At 40.9% G+C, this 20880-nt stretch overlaps 1 protein-coding gene across 1 annotated transcript; it reads right to left on the bottom strand.

The window, feature by feature from the left end:
• Positions 1 to 4619: 4619 nt before the first annotated feature.
• Positions 4620 to 11014, bottom strand: LOC117694532 (pregnancy-specific glycoprotein 22-like). Its single transcript, XM_034485492.1, has 4 exons — positions 10951 to 11014; positions 9508 to 9867; positions 7529 to 7888; positions 4620 to 4738 (listed from the first exon to the last, which is right to left on the bottom strand). Exons 1-4 carry the CDS (start codon positions 11012 to 11014, stop codon positions 4620 to 4622), a joined length of 903 nt encoding a protein of 300 aa, XP_034341383.1.
• Positions 11015 to 20880: the final 9866 nt, after the last annotated feature.

Raw genomic sequence — 20880 nt, 5'->3', positions numbered from 1 at the left:
CTGGACAACCTGGCTCTACCCTTGCTTCTCTCCTTAGGGAGCCTGGCCTCTTGATCACCCCGACAAAAAAAATGGCCTTTTTCTAAACTAAGACCTGCCTTTGATGTGGCCCTCTAATATTGGGGAGTCTTCCTTTATGACAATATTACACCCCAAACTGACAAACGGCTGATAACCTGGGCATTCACAAAGGGATTAGGACAGCTGTGAGTTAGCCCGATGATGGGATTATTGTAGGTCCATTTCCCAGGGGCCCACCCAATGCAGCTGAAAAGGAGTGCATGGTACTGGGAGTGGGTGCAGCCTACATAGCCTAAGACAGGGCTCTCACCCTCCTTTCACCCACCTCGAGGTCCCTTGACGTTGCCCATTGTCGACAGCCTAAAGCCTTTGGCCATCGGCATGACTTATTTCATACCAATGTCTTGGGGTTGTGAACTTGTCTGAGACCCCCCACAATTAGACCTCCAAATTCTAAACTCATGTAGTTGGTCACCAGATTGATCACCAGATACCCTCTTTATCTAAACAGAGAAGGGGGAGATGTCAGAAGCCAGGGTCCCAGCCCCCTACCTACCTAACCTCTTGCCTTTCTCAAACCACCTCCTACTATACTCCCTAACTGCCATATCCTGCTTCTCGACCACAAGATTCGGCTTGGCAGTTGCAAAGAGTTCCATAAGCAGTGTACTGTGTCTTCTGAGAAATACAGTTAGACCGCACATTGTTTCAGGGCACAGGCTGAGAAGATTCTGTACTTTCCCACCACCTGGACCCCTTTTACCCCTCCCTTTACAAACTGTAGTATAAAAATGTGCTTTGCGCTCAAATACATGGCTCTTGACAAGCAATTGCTTCCCTGTGTCCTTTCCCCTTTCTTGCCCGTTCTTCTTTCAGGTTGCAGTCCTCCTCGTGCCTACGAATAACCAGGACCCCTGGGTCAGGTCATAGCTGCAAGCATCTACCTCTGTTTATGTCAGGCACTGGGAGAGCCTCTCAGGAGACAGGTATGTCAGGCTCCTGTCAGCATGCACTTCCTGGCATCCACAACAGTGTCTGCATTTGATGACTGCAGGTGGAATAGATCCCTAGGTGGGGCCATTTCCAGACAGTCCATCCTCCAGTCTCTGCTCCACACTTTGTCTTTGTACAAAGTCCCATGAGTATTTTGTTACTCCTTCTAAAAAGGACCAAAGCACCCACACTTTGGTCTTCCATCTGTGTATTTTTATTCAGAGGCAGCCCATTGTCCCTCCTTCTGCTTGTCCCTTTTTCACTTCCTCTTTTCCATAATTCTCTATTTTCGTGTTTGTCTCTTATGTCCTGGCCTTTTTCCCTCTGTGGCAAATAAATCTTTGTGATGAGAACTTAGTCTTGAGGCTCCTGAGCCAATACCATTTTTTATGCTTCTAAACCAAGACATGTTCATAACAATAATTAGCCATCACAATTGTTTCAAGTCATAAGAGATGTAAGAGGAGAGTTAGAAGCCAGAAAGTATGCTATTTTAACCTTTTATACTTATATATTTATTGTGTTTATATGCCATGTCCTTATTTGTGTGCCTGTGTGTATGTTCTTGTGTGTGTATATATATATGTATCTTACACTATGTAAATTAGAAATTAAGAGCTACAATGATAAACCAAGAGAAAATTAAATCAATGGACAAGAGATACACTAAATTACATTTTTACAAAATGAAATATAAGCATCTGTGAGAAATAATTTTGTGTTTGGTACATTAACATTACTTGATCCATATCAGAAAAATTGTGACACTAAGTATGCAAACATATAAAAATATAAAAAATGCCAACACTATGTTATGATTACAGTTATCTTTGGGCCATGGGCATACTATTTATTTCAGAACATAGAGAATATTCTAATTATTTCTTTAAGAATTTTATGAGTTGTATTTTGTATTCAATCCCTATCATGCCTTCAAGACCCACCCCTTATTCAAACCCACTCAACATTTTACTCATCATTTTAAATCTATCAGGTCCAAACTGCTGCCCACATATTCTTGGATATGGAACCATCCACTGAAACATGGTCATCATATCACACCCTTAAACAAAACTAGTTATTCACCCTGAATCTATCAGTTATCAATAAATTCTCAACTCATGGTAGGACTTCATATTTACCACACCCATCCTCTTCCTCCATGATGGCATTTGTTCTGGCTTGAATTTTTATGATTTTGTGTAAGTGAAACCAAAAATGACTGTAAGCTCATATGTTCAGTTTTCTAGTTTTGTCTAAAAAAATATTTTGTAATGGTCATCCATCATCTTTGTCTCATATAAACTATCCATTCCCTCTTTGGCAACATGCCCTCAACCTTGGGAGGAGGGTCATGATTTTGATGTTCCATTTAAAACTGAGTATCTCACAGACTCTTGTTTTCTACATATTAGCCAGGTATGGTTCTATGTGTTAGTCACATTTTACTACAGAAAGATGAGGGTTGAGAGATGCATTAATCTCACTATGGCCATATACCCTAAAACTGTCAGTGCTTCTCTGATCTTAGAAGCTAAGAAGGGTCAGGCCTGGTTAGAACTTAAATGGAAGACATACATTGATCTGTAGTTATAATGACAAATCAGTCAGAGTCGGTTTATTTAGTGTAATAGTACTTGGATTTCTCATCAGAATTACGAGCTGTATAGCCACAAGCTCATGCTCTTAAACATCTATACACATAAAATGTATGCAGGATAAACAGGCAATGGTTATAAATGCTTTTAATATGAGTGTTTAGGAGGTAGAATCAGGGAGATCTCTTACTACAAGGTCAGCCTGGTCTCAGAGCAAGTTCCAGAACAGCCAGGGCTACACAGAGAAACAGTGCCTTAATTGCCCCTCCTCAAAGTTTGAAGGATAAAAAAAGAGTATGAGAGGTAAGCTGGATTTGCATGGCTTTGAGGCTGACACAGAAAGTTCAAAAATGGAAGTCCAGTTGGTGCTGGAAGAGGACTATCCTAGCCTTGTTCAGCTCCTATCACTGAGAAACATACATCCTCAATGTAATAAATTCCCAGAGGGCCTAGCTTAAAAGGTCACTAAACAAAAATTTCCATATTATGTGTGAACAGTATTCAAAGCATGATCTGTTATGGGTAACCCAGTGTGGCCAGCAACTATGACCTACTATCCCAAAGATCACAGAGTGTTGTAAAAGGCTCCTATAAGAGGCTCCTGGGAACTGATGGAAGGATGCAGTGACCCAAAATAATTCCATTAGTAAAGAGATAGTATTATACTGTTAAGGAAGTACTAGAAATTAAATTTGTTGTCAATTCTACAACAATAATCTCCTATAATACTATAATATCTTCTTTATAAAGAAGAAATCCTTTATTCTCATTCTTTAGATGGAAGTGTTGTATAAGGGAAGACATATAGTTTGAAAATGGATGGCCGGGTGGTGGTGGCGCACGCCTTTAATCCCAGCACTTGGGAGGCAGAGGCAGGCGAATTTCTGAGTTCGAGGCCAGCCTGGTCTACCGAATGGAGTTTCAGGACAGCCAAAGGCTATACAGAGAAACCCTGTCTCAAAAAAACAAAAACAAAAACAAAAAAAAAAGAAAATGGACATAATAGAGAGACATGAAGTTTTTCATGAGGAAAATTGATACATGTAAGATCACATATCTTCATGCACAAGTATAAAGTTCTTGATGAAAAAAAAAATAAGAAAAGAATTTAGCTGCAAGGAACTTGAAAACAAAGGTAAAAACACCTCCCAGAATCATCTTTCCCAAAGCAATGACTTCCAGCAACAAGGTAGTAGACACAATCCAACAGAAAAGTATCAAGGGAACAGGGCACAGTGTTACATCCTTTATCACTCTTTCCCCTTTTTTCCAGCACTCGGGAGGCAGAGTCAAACAGATCTTTGTAATTTCAAGGTCAGCCTCGTGAATTCCAAGACAGCCCAAGGTATATATATATATATATATAGAGAGAGAGAGACAGTATCTCAAAACAAATAAGGCATGACTGCTGAAATATCCAAACAAATCAATAGGAATACAGATTAACTGTTAAATTAATTGCAAGAAATCACAAAGTGTAAATGAATTAATGAATCAATAGAGGATAAGTTTTGATAATTCAATCAAAATGTAGAAACATTGATCAAAATCTACATGCTACTAAAAATGAACATTTGTATAAGTCTAAAACACTATGGAAGCCTTATGGATAAATTGGTTCATGCATAGGATTGTGTTATCAGAGCTTGAAGGCCAGATTAGAGAAAATGGATCATTCAGTCAAGAACAAACATCAATTAGCAAAAACTCCTGCTGGAACATCCTTACCTTTACTACATGTCAGCCCTGCAGAATTTAGGAGCCCTAGGCAGTGATACAGTGTGGGTTCCTTCACACACATTGGCACATTATTTAGCCTTTGAGAAATAGCTATTTCTACCAATAGAAATTTGTTGGAGGAAATTTCTCCATGAAACTTTGGAGGAAAATTCTCCATGTCACTGAACTTAGTTGGGTTCTAATTATAAGTCTCAAGCTGGGATCAACCACCCATCATTAATAAGGAAATTAAAAGAACTGAAAGAATACTGGTAAGCAAAAAGATATTTAATTGTAATATATAGTTTGGGAATAAGAAAAGCACATGTCCACCTTTTGTCTTTGATTCTTCGACATCTGTTGTGTACTGGCTGGTCTTTGATTATCTGAAGCCTGTCTTCCACGTTCTGAATTGAGAAGAACATTTAAATTGAAAACCAATGATAAGTATATCTAAGTAGTCACAACCAAGGTATAAAACCCACTTACCCCACCCCATTATTGGCTGGTTTCAATCCCATCATATACTGTGGTGCAACAAGGTGAAATCTCTTTCCAAAGAGAAAATTCCCCTTTGACTAAGGCCTCTTCTTTCTCTCATCATGAAACCCCTGGGGAGATTCTCTTTTTGAATGGGAGTTCATTGTTTCAATCATTTGATGGGATGAGAGATACAAATGGCTCTTAAAATACCTTCCTTTCTGCCAAGAAGGCTATAATATGCAAAATTATTAGGTATAGCCAGGATATAAGAACAATTCTCTCAAGGATTATTTTTTGAGTTCACAGAAAGACCTTAGATCAATCTCTAAGTGCTGAGGGGGTCCGATTTTTGATTAAATGTAGAAGTTACAAATTGGATAGAAGCCAGTGAATCCATTAACAGAGGGAAACCTGTGTGTGGGTCCTGTTGGAGACAGCACTGTCCAGAGGGTACATGTGAGTGTAAGGTCTCTCTCCTGTGTAAAATAAGAAAGACCCCAAAATTCCCATCAGTGTTAAATGTCATGTTTAGAGTCTATTTAGAAGATACATGTCCTGGACTTTCTGAACTGTCAGGCACAGACAGACAGGAACAATCCCAGTGTGATAGGCACTTTCTTTCTTCCTCTTTCTAAGAGCCTCCAAATCACAAAGCAAGTTGAATCAATTGCCTCCAGAATATATAATCTAGTGGAACTAATCATGATTGGAGATTTAGATTACGTAACTGAATCATAGGAGTCACTTTGAGGCAGTGTCACAATATGAGAAGTAGGTACATATGATAAAGCCATTAGACAGCACTGCTTCTGTCACTTCTTTCTGGTGAAGGTCCATAAGCCACAGAAGGACCATGAGCCACACTAGGTGAAAGATGACATCAAAAGTGAAATGAAGGAAAGAAGCAAGACTTTGGGACTGGAAGCTTTGTCCTTCTACCTTTAGCATCTGCGGAGTCAATATATAGGTGCAATACATGTTTCTGTCTGTCTCTTGGATTATTCCAGACACCAACATCACAGAAGTCAAGATACATGGACAGAAACACAAGAGGGACTCCTTCACACTATGTGTGTGCATGTGTGCTTGTATGTGTGTGTGAGTGTGTGTGTGTGTGTGTGTATTAGGGAGCCCAAGAGGAACAGATTTCTACACCAGGAACCAGAAAAGGCAGCCATTGAGGTGGGAATGTAAGGGGATCAGTGAACTGTGCAATGTAGGGACATAACTATCTGAATGAAGAGACGGGGAAGAGTGGCAGGAAAGGTGTAACAATAGCAGAAATGTTAATGATAGCAACAATGGGAGTTTAAATGACTACAAAGACTCCAAGGACAAAAATCTAATTGTCTGCTTGAGAGTGTCACTCCAAGTATCCTCCAGGATGAGTAGTGAGTGGGCACTGTCAGACATACTAGGACTCTACATGTAACTTTTAATGTCTGGAAGAGTTCTAAGACATCTGTTCATTAACTCATCCATCTATGCCCACTATCCATTCATAAATCAATCTACCACCACACATTTGTCTATTTATTACTATTTCCCTTCTTGCTTCATCCTAAATGTATTGAGTGAGCTGCACACTAGACCATGTGACATGTGGGATCTTGATGGAGGAATAAGACAAAGCTTTGTCTTTATGCTTCAAGAAAAGTGAACCAATAACAATAGAAAATCTATGATCTGAAGCCCAGTGCATTGGAGTAGGATAATTAGGCTGGGGGGGGGGGTTCAGAATTCAATTAAGGCTTTATTACAAAGTCAAAACTGAGTGTTAATTTGTTGCTTCTATTGCCTGTACCAGACACTCCCTGTGAAACACTGATACCTAATGTAAAAATTTCTGAACCCACAGCACTCCTCTGACTCATAGATACTGGGTAAGACATTCTAAGATAAGCCAAACATATCAGGGTAGATATGTTTGGGCTGTGACTATACATAGTCATTTTGTGCTTCTTATGTGACACCCATGAACTCTGTAAACTTTATTCAACAAGTGCCTTACTGTCTCTAGATTCCCTACAGTAGTATATATGGTAACTTATCATTTCCATGTCTATAAGTAAAACTCAAATATTGATGTTCTAAACTTGAGACTGAAGAGCAGTTAAAATCGGGGGTGCATGTTATAATTTGCATAAAGAAGAGAATTTCCTAGGCTGAACTCCTGAGGACAAGCAGTTGCCAAGAGAACCTATGTTCCCTTGGGGATCTAAATTTTCCTGTGAAATATCAGGACTAACAGGACAGTCAGTATGTTGCACCTGTCCAGGTGCTTTGTCCATTCTGAATCTCAGGAAAAGAAGATGCCCAAATCACCTAGCCTAATCATGATTGTCATGACAGTTACTGAGTTGTTCCACATAATCTAAGACTTGAATGCAGAATGACAAATTGCTTCTAGTCAGCTCTAGCAGGTAGTCAAATTCAAGAATGTCACCAAGCTTTCTTAGGGCCATGTTCATGGGGAAAGAACAGAGAGTCTGAGCTGAGGATGACATCCTTGGACTGAGTTACCATACTACTGTCTGTAGTTTCCAGTCAGGTCAAGGCTTCTGATGTATTTCAGTTTGGCCCATGGTGTGTCTCTTACTAAATGCCCAATCTGAAGTGAGAGTACACAGTCCAGAGGGGAGGAAGTTATAGTCCAAGCCTCACTGTCTTAGGTATACAGAGAAGAATAACCCCATCACCCAGGAGTCACTTACTGTTTACTTGGAGGTCCAAAATGGCACACTCTGATTTCAAATCGACAGGTATGGTTCGTAGGGTATAAATCCCTGTGTCTTTCTGTGTGACATTCGAGAGCAGCAGGGATCCATCATTGCATATCGTCAATCTGTCCAACATTGCATGTTCCATCAGAGTTGAATTGGTGAGGAATGAGTGGCTTGCTATCTTAAAATGGTCAAGTGGAAATACTCCTTTGTGCCAGACAAAGCCTTGAAGCTTCTCTGGCAGATTATGAACCAACAGAATAATATTGTCATTTTCTTCAACCCTGGGTTGCACCAACTCAATTGTGAGTTGAGAAGGGGTAAGATGATTCTTGTTGCCTAAAAGTGGGCCTACATGAAAAGAAAAGAAATAGAAACAGACCATCAAAAGTGATTCCTCTGCATTTGGTGAGAAGACATATCTTTGAGTCCTTAGCAGGTGTATCTACCACTTATCCTTGGTGTGTGAATGAGTGTGTGTCTATCCTACTTGGTGGAGGTCAACAACACAAATTCCATGTCCTTGGTACTCTTGAACTTCTGTATGGGACTCTTCCCTCATCTGTCTACTTGACTCACCCTTCACCGCCTTCAGATCTCTGCTCAGACCCACATTGTGTAGAGGAAGGTTCATTGCCCAGCATCTTCCTCAACAGAACTGGGTCTACATACTGATGTATTTTGCACTGGAACTTTTATGGTGCCTTCTCAATGCTATTGCTCATGTCTCTTGCCATCCAGTAGAAGACTTTGTGGCCTGTGATCAGAATGATAATCTTGGAACCAATGCCTAGAAAGGGCTCAATCGATAAATGAATGATTGGATAAATGGATGTGTACTCCAGGTCACTGTATGTTCATGCATTAAGTAATCAGATTCTCAAGTTCTAAGATAACTATAGTTTTCATACCCCAATTTAATTTCTCTGTACTGACTCTTTGCACTGGGGAAGGGAACATGAACTCAAGCGTGTATCAATATATGGGTGAGTGGATATATGCAACAGTATCTATGTATAGGTCAGAGAACAGCTTATGTGACTGAGTTCTCTCCTTCCATCATGTGGGATATGAAGATTCAACCCAGGTTACCAGGAATGAAAGCAAGTGTCCTTATCCACTGAGTCATCTCAGTTTGCTTTTCATTTGAAAAGTCATCTTGGTGGAGACATTAGTCTTCAGAATATACTTGTCAAGGTAGTTAATGAACTAGGTTAATGAAAAACCAAACTTTATTCTCCCTATCCTACCATTTTCTGTTCACTGGGACCTTTCAGCTGCTGAGCTGCTGTCTATCTTGCTGTGTCTTCTCATCTCATGTTAAAAACAGAAACCCTGAGTTTCCTCTGAAGCCCCTATTTTTTCCTGGAGACTCCAGACAATCACTCAGCTAACCTCCTCCCACCCAGGGATAGGGAATCCTGTAGGTGCCTGTAGTAGGATATCCTGCCACTGTGTGTACATTTGCATGGAGATTAAGGAGCCAGCTCCATAGCCTTTGATGCCTGTTCTGCTCTCACTCCTTGAAAAAGACTTTCACTTCCAGCTGTGCCTCTGAACATTGTTGCTCTGATATCAGATGTACTGCCCTACATCACTCTGAGCAGAGTCTGAGACAGTGGTCTGGATCAAGGGTCACTCTTCAGTGACCCTTCAGATTTCATAGTTTCCTCATCTTTTCCTCAACTCAGGTGGAGGCTCATGGTGAGAGGCCCAAGAGTCTGGCTTGAGGTTGATATCCTTGTCTGAGGTACTCAGCACAAGTCCTCCTTTCTGCAGGTACAGTCAAGTGAGAGATTTTGGTCTATGAAAGTTTGTCTCCAAAATGTATGTCCTGCACTAAATCCTCAAACAAAAACATGGAGACACAGTGCATAGGGGATGTAAACAGTTAAGGCCTGACACTTCTCTGAATGCACAATGGGATGTACACCACCTAACAACAGATTTCACAAAAACAAATTACTTACTCTGTACGAAGAATTCTGCACGCATTATTTCAGGTTTTGAGGTTGTATGAAGTATTTGTAGGGTGTAGTATCCAGAGTCTTTTCTGGTTACACTCTTGATCAGCAGAGATCCACTGTTGAGTACTGTCTCTCTATGACTGTTTGCAGGTCCCACTACACTAGAATTGGTAGCTATATCATGTCTTGCAATTTCAAAAGTCTTGAGTGCTTTAGCTCCTCTGTACCAGGAAAGGGCTTTAACATTTTTTGGAAGGTTTTGCACAAACACAAGAACATTTTCCCCTTCAATAGCAATGGGAGGCACTGATTCAATGGTGAGCTGGGCAGTAGTGGAAAGAAGCCAGCAAGTTAAAAGGGAAACTAGAAGGGAAGAGAGAAATTTCATGAACATTGAGACCCCTGTATTTGATGGAAAGATGAGATCTGTGTCCTGAGTGGTCATGCTTATCACTCAGCCTAGCTGGGTAGATGAGGATGGCAAAATTGCACTTCAAAGGGAAGAACAACAAAACCTACACTCCATCAGTGACTCTGAATCTGTTTCTTTATGTGTATGGAACTCTCTCTCCTTGGTTATCTTAAGGACTCTCCACACTGTTTTCAGCTTCTTGCTCACATTCTGAGTACTTAGGCAGAGATGATGCCTCCTGTTCCCTCTTATTCTACAGATCCTCACTTTCTTTTTGTTTTTTGTTTTCTTTTTGGTCCAAGTTCTATGATTCTACTTCTAGATGGTTTTTCTGATCTAACTTACTGTCCACTACTCTAGGGCTTTATTAGAACCAAGATGAGCCTGACATTTTTTAGAAGGCCCAGAATTGATAAAACTGTGGACATTTTCGATGAGTGGGAGAATACAAGTATCAGGGATATGCATATCCAGGGGTATATTTACAAATTGCTAAAATATGAAGCTAAGAACATCTTTAGTAAAAGATTTTGCTATAGTTTGTATATATGTGAAGTTTGATATAGTTTGTATATATGTATAGTTTGTATATAAGTGAATGCCTATATATGTTTGAACCTGTATGTATTTGTGTATAGGTGAATGTATACACAGCATATACATGGAAGTCAGACACCTTATATGTATTTGGAAGTGAACTGATGTTTTAGGTTTGTCAGCCATCAGCATTACCATTAAGTCATCTCAATGGTTCTCCCTAGTTTGGATTTTAATTAGACAGTGACTCTCTTATGATTGAAAACATCAGTCCTCAGAATATAGTTGTCCATGTAATTAAATTAGAATAGAAAACAATGGTGCCATTTTTCCATTATACTATCTTGTGTCACTTTTTTCTGTGGTGTGCCTGCCCCTGTTTGTGTCCTCTTCCCAAAACCTCGAGTATATACCCAGGTTCTTATCTCCCCAGAGACTTTAACAAGGCTCCGAACTCCCCTTTCTCCCCACTCAGTCCTGAAGAGTGGCCTCCTCACCTGTGAGCATGAGCCCCTGCCAGGAAATGCAGTCTTTACTGGAAAGTGCAACAGAGTCCATCATGACCTCTGACTGCTGCCACCTGCTTTGTGTTTCCTCTGTGAAAAGCTTCAGCTCCTGTGCTGTTTCCACGCTCTGCTTTTCTGTCAGTTCTGCTCCTCTTTCTCCCTTTTATCTGAGTCTCTTCCCAGGTAGGAGCCCCTCCTAGAATTACATGGCCTGGAAACAGTTTTTGTGTACAAAACACATCAGCTCATTTTCCTCTATCTCCTGTCCCCTACCCCTTCCTCTCATTATGTCTCAGTCCACCAGACTGCACATTGAGCAATAAAGCTGATAAGACTCTTCAACCCTTATATGGCCTTATATCGACATATGATGCTGTGGGATTTGCATACAAACAGAAAATCATGTAGGATACTAATGAATATGTTTTACACTTTTCCCAGAAACGTTTTCCCAGAAATGTTCTTACTTTCTGAAGCTATGATAAACACCCTGAACAAAAGCAGCTAAAGAGAGCAAAGCATTTACAGGCCTGACTCAGAGGTCAAATCAATCCTTGAGGGAAATCAAAGTACACATAAAAGACAAGAATCTGGAGTCAGAAACTGAGAAGGAGAGCTTTTTATGGGTCATTCACTGATACTCTCACTTTTTATGTCCTTTTCTGTGTTTCTGTCTTTCTCTGCCTCTGTGTCTTTCTCTCTCTCTCTCTCTCTCTCTCTCTCTCTCTCTCTCTCTCTCTGGGGTACATGGTTCACTATCTTTCTGAGACCACTCATAACCACCTGCATAGGGATAGCACCAACCACAGTGGTGTCTGCCCTCCTGTTTCAATTAAGACACTCAAGAGAGTCCTCCACAGATTTCTTCAAAGTGCTTTATAAAAGATACTGACTCAACTGAGTCTCTTTTAGCCCCACTCATGTGACTTTAGGCTGTGTACATTTGACAGTAAATGCTAATTATAACTGGAGGCTCCCTGTTATCTAAGGAAGTGCCCATCACTGTTGGCTGTGACCATCACATGGTTCACTGTCTATAGCCTCAGACAGCTGGACCTTCAGAGAACAGACTCAGTTCAGAAGCAGCCTTCCTCAGGTTCACTTTCCCACTTCCTGGATTTTCAAGCATGGAACTCTTTGGTGTCCATCAGTGACATTTTCATTCATGAGAAATGTAATGAGATTAGTAGCATTCTTCTCAGAATGACCTAAGACAGGCTCAGTCTTATTTATGAAATAAAAAAGGGAAAAATGAATTGAGGTTTTGGGACTACTTGGCAGTATCTGAAATTGGCCAAGGACAAGGAAAAGGGCTTCAGGCAGGAATCTGACATTAAGCTAGAACAAAGAAGTAATTTCAGACAGGTATCTAAATCTTAGGCTGGAATAAAGAAGTAGGATTCAGACATGAAAATGACTTTGGGCTAGGACAGGGAAACTAGGCTCAGATATTTTGATCAAGCTGATAAGCCCTTAGAAACAGTGAACATGGGAATGGTTAATGGACTTAAATTATTGCCTTGCTTGTTCTTTGACTATTTTTCTTGATTGTCTTGTATATTCCCTGGCGTATGCATTGGTAGTTTCTCAACCTAGAACTGTCTTTTATACTTGCATGTAATTAAAATGGTATAAAAAGCAGATTGGGGGAAATGGCATCAAAAGTATGTTAGTCACCGAGTGATATAGGAACAGACCTGGAAGCAGAGCTTGGAGCTGCTTTCTGTCCCCCATTTACTGAACATTTTCATCTGTCATTTGACTGTCTATGAGCAGGTTTAAAAGCAGTGGGTGTTCCTCCTAGGTCAAGGAGGTCATAAAAGGAAATGTAGGAGACAGGAACACATGGTTTACTGACAGAAAATATTCCACTTTCATTCTCAAGGATCCTACCTTCCCCTACAATGTTTCTCTGCCTGCCTAATATATTCTCTAACTCCCCACATCAGACTGAACCTAGAAGAATCAGAGAAACAAAGAGAGAAGACAACTGAGAGCTACATCAAAGGCTTAGACTAATTAAGACTAAGACTTAATTGCACCCACACAGATTAGAAATCATTGTCTTCATCTTTCCAGAAAACCAACAGACTTGACCCCAAAGCTTAGTGCAAATCCTTTCAGCAGAGGAGGTAATTTTGTTCCATACAATCCTACGGATGCTGGTGTTAGATAGAGCTATGTAGGAAGTAGGCATGAGGTCCCTGTTGATAATAATAATGTTCTGGTAAACATGTTTTCATCAGGATCATGGAGAACACTATCAATATGCCCATTAGAACTATATAGATGGATGAGGGTAGGGAGAGGTTTGTTACTGAGTAGAAATAAGAGTCTAAGATGTTATTAATGAGACATTGGGGCCTCATCATGAAAACAGGAAAAAAGCTACTTCTGAAGCCACTTCTGATATCAAAAGAGGGCATGAGAAGAGGCTGTTCAACAGCAAGCCACGGTGTTTCTCTGGGCTAGGATACAACCAATTATGGATCCCAGTTAGAGGTCACAGTGAAGCTTATTGGGAATGTACTTGGTTATCATACACATGGCCCTGGTCCGCCATACACACAAGAAATCCTGAACTTTACTTTTGTGTGTTCACTAAGATTGTATCTTAGATGCCCATATTCCTTTATAACTGGGAATAACCTGGTTCTACTCTAAACAGAAATGAACCCCTAACCCCACTGCTGATCCAATCCTGGGCTGGATAGTTTGGCATGCGATAAAAAGGCTGTGATTTTCAACCTAGGTGTCCATGTGGATGCTTTGCTTCCTGAACCTATGGGGAACTGTGTGTTCATGGACTACTATTGTGTTTAGTTAGTTGTGGTTAAAACCATGAAAGAAACAAATTTACTCTCAGCTACACTTTGGGTTGTTTCTGTCTTTCTACTGGCACTCACTGGGTTTTAGTTTCATCACTGATAAAGTCCTAAGTAATTCATTGTGACTCAGGCTATTGTAGGAGGACCTGAGTTCTACAATACCATGATTCCCAACCTTTTCTATGTGGGAGAAACAGTTCATGTCACATGTAAGCTGAGCCAAACTGCTTGACATTATAGACCTTAGATGAAGGGAGAGCTCCATTGACACTCCTTGTCCTTATTGACACACTGCCTGCCTGGAGCCAGAGAATTCTGTGTTCCTCCAGCTGCACTGATCACCACTCTAAAGCCTAGGTCAGGAAAATTCAAGATTTTAGTACTAAAATCTCTCTTAAAGTTACTAGAGAAAAACTGTTCCTTTAAGCTTCTTGAGCAGCCCTAATACCTATCTTACATTGCAGATGTTGTCTCCTTTCCTCACTCCCCCCCCACAGGAACTCCCATCCAATCCCCATTGTGTGCCCACCCACCCACCCATACCCACCTCCTCACTCTTGAATTCCCCCACACTGAAACATTCATCCTTCATGGGACAAAGGACCTCCTCTCCCACTTATTCCCAACAAGGACATCCTCAACTTCATATACAGCTGTAGCCATGGGTCCCTTCCCATGTTCTCTCAGGCTGGTGGTTTAAACTCTAGAAGCTCTGGTTTGTTGGTATTGTTGCTCTCCCCACAGAGAAGCAAACCCTTTTAGCTCCTTTAGTCTTCTCTCTAACGCCTTCATTGGAAACCCATGATCAGTTCAATGGTTAGCTGTGAGCATCTGCTTCTGAATATGTCAGACTCTGGCAGACCTCTAAGGAGACAGCTATAACAGGCTCCTGTCAGCATGCACTTCCTGACATCACATCAGTGTCTACATTTTGTGACTGCACAGCGGATGGATACCCAGGAGGAATGGTCTCCAGATGATCCCTCCTTCAGTTCCTGTCCCACACTTTGTCTCCATATTTGTTCCCATGAGTATTTTGTTACTCCTTCTAAGAAGGACCAAAGGACCCATACTTTGGTCTTCCTTTTTCATGAAATTCATGTGGTCTGTGAGTTGTACTTTGGGTATTGCAAGCTTTTGGGTTAATAGCCACTTATCAGTGGGTGAAAACCATGTGTGTTCTTTCGTGATTGGGTTACCTCACTCAGGATGATATTTTCTAGTTCCATCCATTTGCCTATGAATTTCACTAATTCATTGTTTTAAATACCTGAGTAATACTCCATTGTGTAAATGTATCACATTTTTCTGTATCCATTCCTCTGTTGAAGGACATCTGGGTTCTTTCCAGCTTCTGGCTATTATAAACAAGGATGCTATGAACATACTGGAGCATGAGTTGGATCATCTTCTGGATATATGCCCAGGAGTGGTATAGATGGGTCCTCAGGTAATGCTATGTCTAATTTTCTGAGGAACCACCAGACTGATTTCCAGAGTGGTTCTACCAGCTTGCAATCTGACCAACAGTGGATGAGGGTTCCTCTTTCTCCATGTCCTCCCCAACATCTTCTGTCACTTGAATTTTTGATCATAGTCATTCTGACTGCTGTGAGATGGAATCTCTGGGTTGTTTTGATTTGCATTTTCCTGATGACTAAGGATGTTAAACATTTCTTTCGGTAGTCTTGGCCATTTGAATTTCCTCAGTTGAGAATTTTTTTGTTTAGTTATGTACCCCATTTTTAATAGGGCTATTCAGTTGTCTTGAGTCTAATTTCTCGAGTTCTTTGTATAGATTAGATATTAGCCCTCTATCAGATGAAGAATTGGTAAAGATCATAAGATCTTTACATGAGGTAGTTATAATCAGTGAGTTTCTGAGCAGAAAGATCACTATGTTAGATTAAAAATATACTGGGATGGACAAAACAAAGACAAGTCATTTATGTTGCAGACGTGACAGTAGCACAACAGAAAACAAACAATTTATGGTCTAGTATGTGGAATTCTGCAGAAAATCTCCAGAGTCATGGCCCTTAGTTGTAGAATCAAATCTAACTGTCCATTTCCTTTTTGATCCAGAACAAGATATTCTCTCAAGCTATGGATGACCAAGCTTAATATCAGCTCTGCAATGCTTCACAGACAGCTCAGAAGTCCTCCAGGGTAGAGATAGTAGATTTGTGACAGCAGACAGATTATTCATGCTCACATCTGCTTCCCATGGTCTACGTGAGCCTGAGCAGAGCAAGCCCTGTGTTAGTTTCAGGAATTATTGGAAAAGATACAACAAAGTCTTCTCCTTTACATTCTAGGAGGTATGACAGTGGAACATGAGATAACATATAATTTCATCTGTAGTAGGTAGGATGGGCAGTCCTGAAATTCTACAGAAATTCTCCAGTGTCAGGAGTTCTTCTTGTACATCTGTTTCCCAGATTCAGTACTCATAGTTAGTGAATGTTGAAATCTCTGTAATATGAACCTTTAATATGAACAAGACATAATCTTGGGACAGGACAGCTCTCTAGATGAGCAACATCTGTTCCTATTTGCCTGAAGGAGATACTGCATTAGACATAATCACTGAGGACACCAGGGTGTCAGGAGGACATATGTCTTCTGTTTCTCCTTGGAAATATTGACTATTTTGTAAAGTCTTTTAAGTCATCAGAACAATTGATCAATAACATAGGCACCTGGGCAGATGTGTTCCTTTTGCTGAGACTCAGGACATGTTCTGGTGATCTAACTTGAGGCTCTTATGGCAATGCACTGGCTGGTTCCATGAGCTAGGAGATTCAGACAGGTAATAAATCAGTGTATTCAGTTAGCTCTAACAGGTCATATTCCACCCCTGCACACACTCTCCCAGAGTAACTTAAACTCAGAAGTCTGGGATACTGACCAGGAGCCAAGGCATCCTAGTGATCTTCTTTCTAATAAGACTTAGTATTTCCCTTAGCCATACCATACTTGAAACCCAAAGAAATTTCTTTGTCCATATTTATGGTGAGGGACATAAAATCTAGGCTTATTCTAATTCTTTGGCTGAGATATACAACTATACATCCTCCTCTCAGCCAGATAAATTAAGAAAAAAATTCTGATATTACAATTTACCTACACTGGGTATGTCCTCACTAAATGCTCAAACCCAGTGTGGGCATAACAAAACTGACAGGTAGTAACAAATCCGGGCATGTTTCTCTTGTTTTACTAAGTAGAAACACCACATGTAACAACCAGATATCCAAAGGAGCCATGGACTGTTTAGATGGTGAAATGCATGTGGTTCTTTGCTTTCAACCTTTGAATCCATATTTGTATGGTAAAAATTTCTGTTTTCATCAGGGTGGCATTCTGAAACATTAGGGATCCTTTGGTGTACATTGTCACTCTGACACTCTATGCAGGGCCCAGAACACTGAGTGGCAGCTATTACATAGTATGTAAGTGTATCCCTGTCAACTGCACTTTCCCCTTTGTATCAGTAAAAGTCTTCAATATTCTATGGTACATTAAGTACAAATTGAACATCTTCCTCTTCAGTTGCATTGAGCAACAGTGATCCAATTGTAAGTTGAGCAGTATGGGGGAGAGAACCATTGAAAGTCAGCGTTGGAGTAGGAAAGATGACTTAGTGGTTGAGATTATTGGCCACTGTTTCAAAGGACATGGGATCCCAGCGTATATATAGCATGTCACCACTACTTGTATCTACAGTCCTCAGAAACAGGGACATTGTTGTAAGCTATGCTGGCACTACATACCATTAACACAAAAAAACATGTAGTTATAACACCTATAAGTGTAAATAAATTTTTAAGCATTTCTTTAAAAAACTAAAATAGAGGTGAACCTAGAATGAAAGAGTGGAATCTAGAAGATCTGTGCATTTGATTAGAGAGTATGGCCCTAGCTCCTATGCAGTTGTGTTCATTTTTCTGTCTCCAACTGTGCATCTGGGTACATCTATAAAACTGGAAAAGGACTACATGACATTTTCAATCAGTGATTCTGAATATGTCATTTACTTTGAATCAAAATCAGTTCTCAGGGTTCTGAATAAAATGCACCTGATTTCAATCCAGATCTTTGTGCACATTCAAGAGTATTTGTGGGGTACAGGGATGCCTACACTTCCTCTTCTTCTAGAATACCTACCTCATTTCTTTTTTTGAATAATTTTTATTTTCATTCCTTAATCTTTTTTACTGTTCAGACTTTATCACCCTCCTGGTCCACCCTCTGACTGTTTCACATCCTATACCTCCCCCTACCCTGTCTCCAAGAGGATGTCCCCACCTCACACCTACCCCACCAGACTAAACCACTTCCTGAGGCACCAAGTCTCTCAAGGTTTAAGTACATCTTCTCTGACTGAGTCCAGACCAGGCAGTTCTCTACTGTGTATTGTTGGGGGCCTCATGTCAGCTGGTGTATGCTGCCTGGTTGATGACTCAGCGTCTGATAGGTCCTGGGGGGTCCAGATTAGTTAAGACTGATGGTCTTCCTATGGGGCCACCCTCCTCCTCAGCTTCTTCCAGCTTTTCCCTAATTCAACCACAGCAGTCACCAGCTTCTGTCCATTGGTTGGGTGTAAGTATCTGCATCTGTCTAGATCAGCTGCCTGTTGGGCTTCTCAGGGTACAGCCATGCTAGGCTCCTGTCTGTAAGCATACCATAGCATCAGTAATAGTGCCAGGCCTTGGAGCCTCCCCTTGAGAGAGATCCCAAGTTAAGCTGGTCACTGGACCACCTTTCCCTCACAATCTTCTCTCATTTTTGTCTCTGCAGTTCTTTTAGACAGAAATAATTCTGGGTCAATGTTTTTGACTCTGGGATAGCAACCCCATCCCTTGACTTGATGCCCCATTTTTTTTTTTTTTTTTTTTTTTTTTTTTTACTGGAAATGGATTCTACAAGTTCCCTCTTCCCACTTTTGGGCATTTCATCTAAGGTCATTCCCTTTGAGTCCTGAGAGTCTCTCACCTCCCAGGTCTCTGGTACATTCTAGATCGTCCCCCCACCTCCTACCTCCCGAAGTTGCCTGTTTTGATTTTTCCTGGTGGCCCTCGGGAGTTTAGTCCTATTCCCCACCCCACCCCCGCCAATACCTGATAAAGTTTCTTTTTTCTCCTCACTGTTGCTTTTCCCACCAAGGTCCCTTCCTCCCTCTGCCTCTTCCTGTTATTGATTTCTTCTTCCTCCCAAGTGTGAGCGAAACATCCTCACTTGGGCCCTTTGGCTTGTGAGAATTCTTGAGTTCTCTGGATTGTATCCTCAGTATTCTGAACATTTTTTTGTCTAATATTCACTTATTAGTGAGTACATCCTATACATATCCTTTTGGGTCTGAGTTACCTCACTCAGGATGATATTTTCTACTTCCATCCATTTGCATGCAAAATTTATGATGTCTTTGTTCTTAATAGCTGAGAAGTACTTCATTGTGTAAATGAACCACATTTACTGTATCCTTTCTTCCATTGTGGGACATGTGGGTTGTTTCTAGCCCCTGGCTATCAGAAATAGTCTGCTATTAACATAATGAAACCCATGCTCCTGTGGCATGGTGGGGCATCTTTGTGTATGCCCAACAGTGATATAGATGGATCTTCAGGTAGATCTATTTCCAATTTTCTGAGGAATCTCCAGATTAATTTCCAGAGTGGTTGTAACAGTTTGCAATCCCACAACAATGGGGGAGTGTTGCTCTTTCTCCACATGCCTCAACAACATGAGCTGTTTCTTGAGTTTTTGATTTTAGCCATTCTGATTGGTGTGAGGTGTAATCTCAGGATTGTTTCGATTTGAATTTTCCTAATGACTAAGGACTTTGAACATTTTTTTAAAAAAGATTTTATCGGATATTTTATTTATATTTCAGATGTTATCCCCTTGACACATCTCTGCCCCCCCGCCTAGAAACCTCCTATCCCATTCCCCTTCCTCCTGCTTCTATGAGGATGGCCCCCACCTGCACCCCGAATTCCACCACCCCACCCTCAAATTCCCCCACACTCGGCACCAGCCTTCATAAGATCAAGGATCTCCTCTGCCACTTATGCCCAACTAGGCCATCTTCTCCTACATATACAGCTGGAGCCATGGATCACTCCCTATGTGCTCCCAAGCTGGTGGTTTAGACTATGGGAGCTCTTGCTGGTTGGTATTGTTGCTCTCCTCCTGGGGCCTCAAACCCTTTCAGCTCCATCAGTCTTCTCTCTAACTCCTCCATGAGGAACCTCTTGATCAGTTCAATGGTTAGCTGTGAGCATCCACCTCTGAATATGTCAGACTCTGGGAGACATCTAAGAAGAAGGCTATATCAGGCTCCTATCAGTATACACTTCCTGACATTCACATCAGCATCTAACATGGGATGGATACCCAGGTGGAATTGTCTCCAGATGAGCCCTCCTTCAGTTTCTGTCCCACACTTTGTCTCCATATTTGTTCCCATGAGTATTTTGTTACTCCCTCTATGAAGGACAGAAACATCCTCACTTGGTTTTTGCTTTGTGATGAGCTTCATGTAGCCTGTGAGTTGTATCTTGGATATTGCAAGCTTCTGGGCTAATATCCGCTTATCAGTGAGTGAAAATCATATGTGTTCTTTCATGATTGGGTTACCTCACTCAGGATGATATTTTCTAGTTCCATCCATTTGCCTATGAATTTCACTAATTCATTGTTTTAAATACCTGAGTAATACTCCATTGTGTAAATGTACCACATTTTTCTGTATCCATTCCTCTGTTGAAGGACATCTGGGTTATTTTCAGCTTCTGGCTATTATAAACAAGGATGCTATGAACATACTGGAGCATGAGTTGGATCATCTTCTGGGTATATGCCCAGGAGTGCTATAGATGGGTCCTCAGGTAATGCTATGTCTAATTTTCTGAGGAACCACCAGACTGATTTCCAGAGTGGTTCTACCAGCTTGCAATCTGACCAACAGTGGATGAGGGTTCCTCTTTCTCCGTGTCCTCCCCAACATCTTCTGTCACTTGAATTTTTGATCATAGTCATTCTGACTGCTGTGAGATGGAATCTCTGGGTTGTTTTGATTTGCATTTTC

Source organism: Arvicanthis niloticus, chromosome 1, assembly GCF_011762505.2.
Source record: "Arvicanthis niloticus isolate mArvNil1 chromosome 1, mArvNil1.pat.X, whole genome shotgun sequence".
Classification (NCBI taxonomy): domain Eukaryota; kingdom Metazoa; phylum Chordata; class Mammalia; order Rodentia; family Muridae; genus Arvicanthis; species Arvicanthis niloticus.
This window is presented reverse-complemented; position numbering and strand designations above follow the sequence as displayed.